Below are 10,957 nucleotides of genomic sequence, written 5' to 3'. Positions count from 1 at the left end.
CTCTTCGGCATTAACCTGTCTCAGATAGCGATGAATCAATGTAGATACACGAGCCCAATCAGGATCAGATGGTCCAGCATCATATACAGGAACTGGTACCTCTCTTGGATCGTCACGATGGGGAGGGACCAACCGTGGATGCGAAACACAATAATACCACTCCAGATAACCATCTTCTACATTAGATGGAGTGGTGGCCAGGGTAGTTGGACGGATCACAGCGATAACGCTCTGATGGTAACCAATCCAATCAACATCAATATCTATCGCCATCATACAATCAAGAGGTGGGGATGGAACATACTGCCTGTACCCGAACTGACGTAAACATCTGTCAGGCAAGTATGGAACAACTGTGTCACCCCACTTCAAACACCCCCTGTAGAGACATATCTCATCAAACTGACGTCATGCTCTATGATCCTGAAATGGACGCCATATGACGTCGGCAGGTGTCAGCTCGTCCAAAATAGGTTGTAAATCATCAACCTGCAGGACTCTTTGCCTATACGACCATCTCATCGCTCGAGGAAGACCACAATTATCAGCTGGTTTCCAATTCTCCCCTCTTTTTCCAACAATTGGAAAGTACTCGTGAATCCAGCACTATTACAAAATACAAACATAATAAATAAAATAAATTAAGTTAACATACTTTATAAAATGAATCCAACACTTAATAAACAAAATTAAATTATATACTTGTAGGAGAGTAGGATATCCACCGAGCTGTTTGCAACTGAACATGGACGCATCTCCAAGATATCTATATAGGGTAACTAGTGCAGCTGCTCCTCAACTATATCCTGGACATCTATCTAAGTCCGTAAACAATATGAGGTATCGTGAATCTACAAGTGTAAAGGTATTATCGACAAAAATGGTGGAACCCGCCAACATCAACAGATATGCTCTGGTCACATATGCCCAGTTGGAAGCAGCTCTACGTTGTACGAATAAATCGTATAACCATTCCAACTTATAATACGAACCCCTACAACTACGAATATGTGATTGTGCCTCACCCTGTGACACTCCTAATTAGTCAACAACAAGTTCAACAATCACCTCTTCCGTGACATCCTGAGGACTCCAGAAGATACCCCTGATGGGCAAGTGAAGCAGACATGAGACATCATCCAAAGTAATGCTCATTTCACCAAACAGCATGTGAAATGAAGATGTCTCTAGATGCCATCTTTCCACAAATGCAGAGACAAGATTTGTGTCTATCTTGTTCAGACTAGTTCTCTGAAGTGAAGATAAACCAGATCTAGATACCCAACTCTCCATCTGTGGTGGAAGAGCCAATGGAACCCTAGATGTCAGCTTCAGTCCATGTCCAACAACCTTCAACTCTTTCTTTGGACCTCTTTCCTAAAAACAATTAAAACACATATTAGAAAACACAATATAAAATATTCAACTATTATTCATTTTCAAATATATCTCGTTTATTTACCTCACCAAACCATAAATGCCGAGCAACATGATGCCCGTACTTCACCAATAGAGACGTATCGTACGGTCCTCCTAGATATCCAGCCGACTCAGCTGCAGATGAAGATGCGCCCCGACCTAAAGTGCGGTCTGGAATCCTACCATTTGCACCTTGTCTTCGAACCACTAAAAAAAATTATTATAAAAAACTTATTAAAAATTAAAAAAAAAGCGCACCGGAACACTTCAAAGAAGAGTTCTGGTGTGGAAAAATAAAAGGTTGACTACCGGAACACTTCTTAAAAGAGTTTCAGTTTAGTTCATCCAAACCGGAAGTCTTTAAGAAAGAGTTTCGGTATACAACCAACCAAACCGGAGGACTTTCTAAAAGACTTCCGGTTCAATGCCCCCAAAAGGCAACAAGCCGGAAGACTTTAGATAAGTGTTCTGGTATCACTACAACAAACAAGACCTTAGACAGCGCTTTTTTTAGCCTTAGACAGCGCTTTAAAGCGCTGTCTAAACCTCCGCTGCTAAAGGTTTAGACAGCGCTTTTTTAAATCTTAAAAGCGCTGTCTAAGCCCCCCCCCCCTTAGACAGCGCTTTGGCCAAAAGCGCTTTCTAAGATCCTCCTATTTTAATTTTTTAGGTATACCTTAGACAGCGCTTTTCAAAAAGCGCTGTCTAAGCCCCCCCCCCTTAGACAGCACTTTTGCCTAAAGCGCTTTCTAAGATCCTCCTATTTTAATTTTTTAGGTATACCTTAGACAGCGCTTTTCAAAAAGCGCTGTCTAAGCCCCCCCCTTAGACAGCGCTTTTGCCTAAAGCGCTTTCTAATCCCCCCCTTAGACAGCGCTTTTTACAAAAGCGCTGTCTAAGGTATACGAAATTTTTTGAAGCTTTTGTTTTAAACCACATTTTTTCCAGGTTTATAAACCAGAATTTCTACCTGTTTTCAACCAGATTTTGACAGACAATTATCACATTTTATATATGCCATTTTGGCCTTTTTTCTACCAATTTTTGGCTAACAAATATATATATATACCAATTCAAACCAATTTTGCCTTAAATGTATCAAAATATATACAAATTTATGTACACATTTACAAGTCATAACATATACTACAAAATTTAGGGGTGTGCAAAAATATGGTTAACCAAATTATATGTCTAAACTGAATTGCATTGCACCATAAAATAACTAAACCACTTGAATGGTTAATGAACTGAACCATTTAAATTAACCAATTATAATTCAGTTTAAAATCGGTTCATAACTAGTTTTCTTTTATAAACTGCTTTAGTTATAATTTTTTTAATAAAAAAAAGAAAAATTATTGAGAGTGAAAAAAAATAGAAATTAAAAATATTTATAATTATGAAAAATTAAAAATATTTTATTAAAAATTAAAAATAAAATTATAAAAAAAAATATAGTTTTTTTAGAAAAAAATCTGAAAATAAAATATTTTGTATTCCATAAAATAAAAAATAATTTTTTTCTGAAAATAAATTTTTTTATTCATTAAAAAAATATAATTTAATTTGAAATAATTTTTTTTTCAAAAAAATAAAAAATTATTGTTTTCCAAAATAAAAAAATTCTGAAAAATTTTTTTTTTGAAAACTAAAAATTTCAGAATAAAATTATTTTTATAGTGAAATTTTTTCCCAAATTTTATGAAATATAAAAATAAAATAATTTTTTTTTTATTTTTCCGAAAATAAAATTCGAAAAAAATTTATTCTGAATTTTTTTCCCCAAAAAATTAAAATTAAAATATTTTTTTTAAAATATTTTTTTTTGCATGAAATTTTTAAAATATCTATTCAAATTTTTTTCAAAAAAATAAAAATTTTAAATAATTTTTATAAATAAAAGTTTTTTTAAAAAAATAAATATTTTCATTTTTTTTAAATTAATTATTTTTTATGAAATTAAAAAAATTGATTTTGAAACAGTTTAAATTATAAAATTGGTTTATAATTGCAAATTGATTATAAACTAGTTTATAAATACAAACCGGTTATAAATTAGTTTTAAACTGAATTGAAACCATTTTAGCAATTAACTGCATTATTTGTAAAATGGTTATTATAAACTGAACTGAACTATAAATGTGGTTTGGTTCAGTTCAGTTCATGAACCACGAACACCCCTATTACAAATGTACACATTAATTACACAAATTTATGAACAACATCTGCCTTGCTATTTACATCCGATTTCCCATCATCACCCTCCTTATACCCGATCATTTTATTTAACTGGTTCCAATCCTCTTCATTGAAATTGAATTCCTCGGTTTCCTCTTTAGGAGAGTTACCGTTCCTAACAGTGTATGTGATTATAGGTGAGCAGCACAGTCAAAACTAAAGTAAAATCCAAATTTAATGGCTGAAATATTAAATTGAAAGTATTTCTAGAAAGGACTCCACACCATCCAAATGACCACCAAGATTTCCCCACTTTCTGTTTCCTCGCATTAAGATTTGACTCCGTTGATTTCTCCACAAACTTGTGCGCCAACATTCTACAAACAGCAATAAACATAAAACCCAAGCAATACAATACAATATTACTCTTACTTATTTTTTACAATCAAAATTAGTATGGAAAGCATCACTAAAATAGCTGACGTCTCAGCTACAACCCATCATTTGCAACACTTCTAATAAACTTATGATTAATTAGTGACACTAAAAAAAAGAAGGAAGGGAGTAAGGAGAGAGACATAAAACCCAAGCAAAAACATTATTTCAATTTTGAACCAATAGTGCTTAATGCATTTACTATTTGCAATGTGACTTGATAAAAAAGTCAAACAGGCCAAAAATGTTCAACCTTCAAATGACCGCTTATCATCCCCATATAATAAATTAGTAATTAATGTAAGTGTATACAGAGTGTACACGAATATAGTTTTGGTGTTATAGTTGGATCAACCAATGAATGTCGTACACCATGATTCTTACATGATAATATCAGCATGCAAAACAAATAACCCAGAATAACAGCATACCTCCATTGCAGTATAAGTTCAATATCAAGTTCGCGATCTAGATCTTCAATCTCTCTGCTTCCGCTAATAGTAACCTGACTGGGATCAGACTTAAGCAATGAAGCATAGAGAGAAATATATCTCTTCTGCAACCTTGTGTATCTTAAAACTTGCTCCCATGACATTTTTCCACTGACAGAAATATAATAACCTTAGTCCAAGAAGTATGAAGTATAAACATCCAAACATGACAAGCAAAGATCAACAATCATCATCAGGTCTCACAAAGCTCTAATATTGACATCTGAAAATATTCACACAATTTTATGTTTATTTTATTTCTTAATCCCTCAATTTATGAAGTATCTTTATGGACTATTTCCTATAAAAAGAATATCGCTTTCATTGGAATAAACATGTTCTGAAGTTACTGCATACTTTACAATTATAAAAGCAAATTTGTATATCATACATTAAAAAGAAATTACAACAGAGAGTAATCCTAGAGCAGAAAATAGTCAGAGATGCTATTTCTTTGCCTAATAACATACAACATGTCAACCCGAATTACACTCAACACACACCTCATATTCCTCCCATTTTCCATATGTAACCTTTCTCCTCTTCTCTATCTATAACCCTATTACAGTAATTAACAATCAAAATCTTAGCAGTTGACAAGTAATGTATAAGGCTGTGAATATAATTGAAGTTAAATACCTTGCCTTTTTCATCTGATCGGATACAGCTCTGTAAGCATACTTCCACCAAGACCTGGAATCAGCTTTTACTGGCACCAGTGGACGGAAATGAGCATACTTTAGACGTTGATTAAATGTAGCGAAGTTGTCTGCTAATTTCATCATATCTCTGTATCCATCCTGCAAAGACAGAAATGCAAAGATTATCCTCAAAAATGATGACAATCTCACACAACAAAATGACCAAAAGAGAAACAACAAATGAACCTTAGATAAGCTGATTGTAACATCATCCAAATTCACAACAGCCGTCTGCAATGGTTGTTTGCTATCAGCAACTTCACTCGAATGCAGCTTTGAGTACTTTGCTTTCCCAGTTACCGGCTGCAGAACATATGAGTGTTTTCGCGACAAAGTATCCGCTGGTTTTCCATCTTTAGTTCCAAAATTAAATATCTGATTTTTAATGAGAATCGACATGAGATACAAATAAAAATAGTGGCAGACTAATAATAAAATGGAGAAAACAAAAGAAAATTACATGCCACTTCCAAAGAAGTCAAATGAACCATTCCTTCAGAGGCAAAAAGACCTACTCTACTTTAAATATTTGGAGTTCCATTCAAACCAAATAACTTTGGAGTTCCATCCATCAGTGTTTATTTACAAACTCTAATAGCCCAACACCCACTATTCCACAAGCCTAGCAAGATTCTCTCGTGTGATTTGTTTTATTTAGTCTTACTAATTAAATGGTTAAGTAAAAGAACCTAATAATAGCTTTGATAACTCTTTTTTCACCCAAGCATGGGCAAACTTAGACTTTTTGAGTTGCGAACAAATCACTGGATATGCAACTATTTTATATAAAAAGTAACAAACACTACTTTTAACTAAAACTCATCCAAAATTGAAAATTTGTTACTCAAACCACTTGTGGGATCAGGCTTGGCTACTGTTGTTGTATTCTAACAATGTCAAAGAATTGCATCATAAAAAGCCTAGGCAAAAGTGAAAGAAGGGCTCCGCTTTCTTTTTCCAACTCTACCTGTGTCAAAAGTTCCACAAACTAAAGCCATATTGTCTAAAAGAAACAGCCAAGGATATTTAAAACGTCAATATTTGTTGATCATAAAATGCATGGGCCTATATGATTTCACCTAAACATAAACCATGACTAATACCATATATAAATATAGAGAAAACGGCATCCGCATATGAATATCACATTATGCAGCAACAAACATACCAAGCTTTGTCCCAACCAGAATTATGGGGACACCAGGTGCATAATGCTTCAACTCTGGAATCCACTGAAAATTAAACAAACACATGAAACATATTAGCAAGTTTTCATAGAGTAAAAATTCGACAAGGAACACCATATCAAAATGGGAGCAAGCAAGCACCTTTTTGGAGACATTTTCATAACTAGCCTTGCTTATGAGAGAGAAAGCCAATATGAAAACATCGGCACCACGGTAACTCAATGGTCTTAATCTGTTATAATCCTCTTGTCCTGTTCCACAAATAAAAACAATAATCCAAAAAGAACCTCCAAACCATAGAGTAGAACCCGAGAAATAGAAATCAAATTACAAAACATTACCAGCAGTATCCCACAAACCCAGATTAACAATGCTCCCATTAACAACCACATTCGCACTGAAATTGTCAAAAACTGTCGGCACATAATCCTGTTTCCAACCAAAAAACAAATCCAACATAATCAAAACATCAATATCATAATCAAAACAAAATCTCACATTATATCCATTTCAATGCAGCACTTGAAATCATAATTTACATGCACAGTCCCCATAGAAAACACAATCCAAACAGCCAAAAATAAAAAAAGAAAGAACAAACCGTGGGGAAAGTATTGCTGGTGTATGAAATAAGCAAACAAGTTTTGCCGACAGCTCCATCACCAACAGTAACACATTTGATAAACCTAGAAGCGCTCATCTTTTAAACTAATTTGTGGAAAAGGAAAAGCCAAAAAAAGCCTCAGATCTTGACCTGAGGACCCTCTCCTCCAGTTGGTTCTGTTTCAAGTAGACATCTAAAAGAACAAGAAGAAGAACAAGAATGAACCCTAATTGAGAGAAAATTGAGAAATTGGGGGAAATGAGGAAACCCTAACCTAACTGAAGGGAAATTGAGAGAAGAAAGAGAGAAAGAAAGAACCTTGGGGGGGCGAGAATTTGGCGTTCAATCGTTCGTTCATACAAACTCCCAACAAATTCGTAGCTCCTGTGATTATTTTTTATTTTATTTTGAGAAATTTGAAATGTGTAATTTAAAGACTTTAGACAACGCTTTATCAAAAGCGCTGACTAAGGTCTATATTTAAAAGCGCTTTCTAAAAGCGCTGTCTAAGGGGGGGTCTTAGACAGCGCTTTTAGAAAGCGCTGTCTAAGACCCCCCCTTAGACAGCGCTTTCATTATTTTTTTGGAACATTTTCCGTGTTTTATTTTAATTTTAACCTTAGACAGCGCTTTCTTTTAAAAGCGCTGTCTAAGATGCGCTGTTAAAAGTCATTTTTGGCGTAGTGTATACACAATGTGAACCGAAAGACTTACTTTTAGTGTTCCAGTTTACAATGCCAAAAAATGCAAAAATGTGTGTTCCGGAAGTCTTCAAGCGCAAATGGGAAAATTTTCCATTTCTGAAAAATATACCCTATTTATATCAGGATATTTTGGTCAAAAAAAATTATTTGTAGGGGTACGAGGTAAAGTTTTCAAGAATGAAACGTCCATCTCATGTCCATGTGGTTTGGGCCTTAGGCTCAATTAAGCCCAAGGGAGGTCTGATCCATACCTTTTTGTTGATATTCTTGGGCCAGGCTTTGTCTGTTTTATACTATCATTAGAATTAATTAGTGATTATTTTGGATATTAACTAGGAATAGTTTAGAAGATATTCTTTTTTTTATTTAGTTGATGTTAACTTTAGAATAATTTTGGTAATGATGTTAGAATTTAGTTAAGATACTTGTTTAGAATTTAATTTCTTTAATGATTTTAGAATTGTTTATTAGTATTTTAGGAACGTTAACTTTGTTAATCGGTTAAATTTTAAATTTTCATTTTAATATTAGTATTAGTAATTGTGTTGGTTAGAATTTCATTTGATGTTAATATTAGAATTGTTTTGATTTTAGAATTTGATTTTTTATTTTGATATTTGGTTGATAATATTAAAATTGTTTTGATTTTAGAATTTGATTTTTTATTTTGATATTTGGTTGATAATATTAGAATTGTTTTGATTTTAGAATTCGATTTTTTATTTTGATATTTGGTTGATAATATTAGAATTGTTTTGATTTTAGAATTTGATTTTTTATTTTGATATTTGGTTGATAATATTAGAATTGTTTTGATTTTAGAAATTGATTTTTTATTTTGATGTTTGGTTGATAATATTAGAATTGTTTTGATTTTAGAATTTGATTTTTTATTTTGATGTTTGGTTGATAATATTAGAATTGTTTTGATTTTAGAATTTGATTTTTTATTTTGATGTTTGGTTGATAATATTAGAATTGTTTTGATTTTAGAATTTGATTTTGATATTGATTTTGAATATAATTTCTACTTTGATCTAACATCTAACCTCTAACCATTAACTTCTAATTCTTTAATTTTCGCATCTAACATTTAAATTCCGTATCTAACTTTTACAATTCTGTTTCTAACATTTATTTTTTATCATTTATTTTACAATGCTTTATTTTTCCATTATCCAATTGTTAGCTTAGGACACAATTGCACACACATGGCTTTCTCTTGGGCTACCTGACAATGAGACCTTTTATTTCCTGCAATCCCTTGTACTTAACATGTACCCCCCTCCCCTTTTCGATGTACGATTTTACTTGCTTTCTTTTATCGCTTTATAGTTACTCCTTAGTCATTAGGAACATTCACCATTTCGCAATCAATAATCAAACCCTTGATCCAACGTCAAACGGTCTTTTCTTAAATCAAAACCAATAATCAAACCCTTGATCCAACGTCAAGCGATCTTTTTTCCAAATCAAATTTAAAAACACAATAAATGGCGATTAGGATCGTACGTCACGAGCCTTAAGCGATAAAGAAGGGATGAGACTGGAGCTTTCCTACACTGATTCGGAATGCTTCAAACACAAGACGTTTGGCTTGGTAGTTCGAGGTATTCACCTTTATCCATAGTCTTTAGTGCAATCTTAAATCAATAACACTTTTTCCAAAACTTAAACACAACTCAACGCATTCAAACATTTTGTTTGAGTCTTAGGGCGATGCAATCGAAAACCCTTCTTCAAGGTAATAAAATCAACAAAGCAAACAAACAATTCTAAACCCATGAACTACGGGGCTCTGATTTCTCACTTCAACAAGTGGGCATACGTAGGCACGAGGATCCCAATCCTTGGCGAGCACATTAATTTAAAATCTACCTCCATTCCGCAAACCTATGGCAAGCAAACATTCGATAAACAACATCCACAGAAGCGCAAACATCCTAGATGGTTCCCGTGGAGTACCATGGATGTGAGGGGTGCTAATACCTTCCCCTTGCATAACCGACTTCCGAACCTGTTCATGGTTGCGACAACCATTCTTTGGGGTTTTCTCGATATTTTAACATTCCTTTGGAATAAATAAAAACCGATGACGACTCTATATTTTTCGTATAGCGACATATAGTAGTGTTTATTATACTAATACTCGTGATTAAAGGATGTTCACTGATGGTATATATCAACGATTTTGATCAAAGAAATTTTTTGTTGAGGATCTTGTCTCAACATCTCTCATTTCTGATGATATGATGGCCTCTTAGTAGGTGTAGATGAAAAGTATGTAGTGATAGACAAGTGACACCAAACATAAGAGGGGGTGGTGGGTGAAATATGGTATTCAAAATTTGCAATTAAAATTAAAATTTTGTTACTTAAGAAGTGAATAATGTTATTCTTTTTTAAGATCAGAATAAATAGCAATGGAAATTAAAAGAAGTAGAGTAAATCGCACAAAGTAAGATATATAGTTAGAGAGATAGTACCACAAATTTGTCTAGCTTCGGCCGAACATTGTCCTACTCTTGTACGAAGAAATTTTCTTGGGAATATATTATAAACTTGAGCATTTATAGGTTATGCACGTGAACCCTTGATACAAAAAGATATAGAGATTTTACAATGGCTTATCCCCAAACAAAAGATATATTTTCCATGTGCTGAGCAAACAAACCGATTAGAGATTTTCTAGGCGAATCTCAATAAACAAACATAGATTTTCCAAGCTACGTTTTAAAAACTAATAGTGATTTTAAGACTGATTAATCTCAAGAACCAAACTCTATTTCTCAAAAGTATCGCACGCTTGAAAGTAATAAACATGGAAGGACACTAGTACATCTTCTTCCTCATAAGTAGTTCTCACTCACAAGTCACTAAAGAAACTTTGGTGAAAAGAAAATGTTATATATATATATATATATATATATATATATATATATATATATATATATATATATATATATATATATATATATATATATATATATAGAGAGAGAGAGAGAGAGAGAGAGAGAGAGAGAGAGAGAGAGAGAGAAATTCCAAAGAAGTAGGGAAATTTAGAACTTTGATGTATAATGAAGAGGAGATGTTCCTCCTTTATATAGGAGAAGAGTTGTCTCAAAAAAGGAAAATATCCATATCCTATTAACTAATCAAATCAATTAGGTTATAATCCTAATCGATTAAATACTTCAAATTTTCGAATATTTGAGCCTATTTTAGAAAATTTGAG

The 10,957-nt window shown here is 32.9% G+C and overlaps 2 protein-coding genes across 2 annotated transcripts; both read right to left on the bottom strand.

The window, feature by feature from the left end:
* Window positions 1-408: 408 nt before the first annotated feature.
* Window positions 409-5,626, bottom strand: LOC127122313 (uncharacterized). The gene is made up of 7 exons (XM_051052668.1): window positions 5,414-5,626; window positions 5,166-5,326; window positions 4,467-4,637; window positions 3,885-3,977; window positions 3,629-3,775; window positions 1,463-1,616; window positions 409-606 (listed from the first exon to the last, which is right to left on the bottom strand). The coding sequence occupies exons 1-7, from the start codon at window positions 5,624-5,626 to the stop codon at window positions 409-411; spliced, it is 1,137 nt and encodes a 378-aa protein (XP_050908625.1).
* A 674-nt stretch (window positions 5,627-6,300) lies between these two features.
* On the bottom strand, window positions 6,301-7,443 carry LOC127118551 (rac-like GTP-binding protein RHO1). The gene is made up of 5 exons (XM_051048763.1): window positions 7,337-7,443; window positions 7,016-7,211; window positions 6,756-6,843; window positions 6,556-6,665; window positions 6,301-6,459 (listed from the first exon to the last, which is right to left on the bottom strand). The coding sequence occupies exons 2-5, from the start codon at window positions 7,112-7,114 to the stop codon at window positions 6,376-6,378; spliced, it is 381 nt and encodes a 126-aa protein (XP_050904720.1). The 5' UTR covers window positions 7,115-7,211; window positions 7,337-7,443; the 3' UTR covers window positions 6,301-6,375.
* Window positions 7,444-10,957: the final 3,514 nt, after the last annotated feature.

The sequence above is a fragment of the Lathyrus oleraceus genome, chromosome 2 (assembly GCF_024323335.1).
Source record: "Lathyrus oleraceus cultivar Zhongwan6 chromosome 2, CAAS_Psat_ZW6_1.0, whole genome shotgun sequence".
NCBI lineage: Eukaryota > Viridiplantae > Streptophyta > Magnoliopsida > Fabales > Fabaceae > Lathyrus > Lathyrus oleraceus.
Note: the sequence above shows the minus strand (reverse complement) of the source record. Positions and strands in the feature narration are given on the sequence as shown.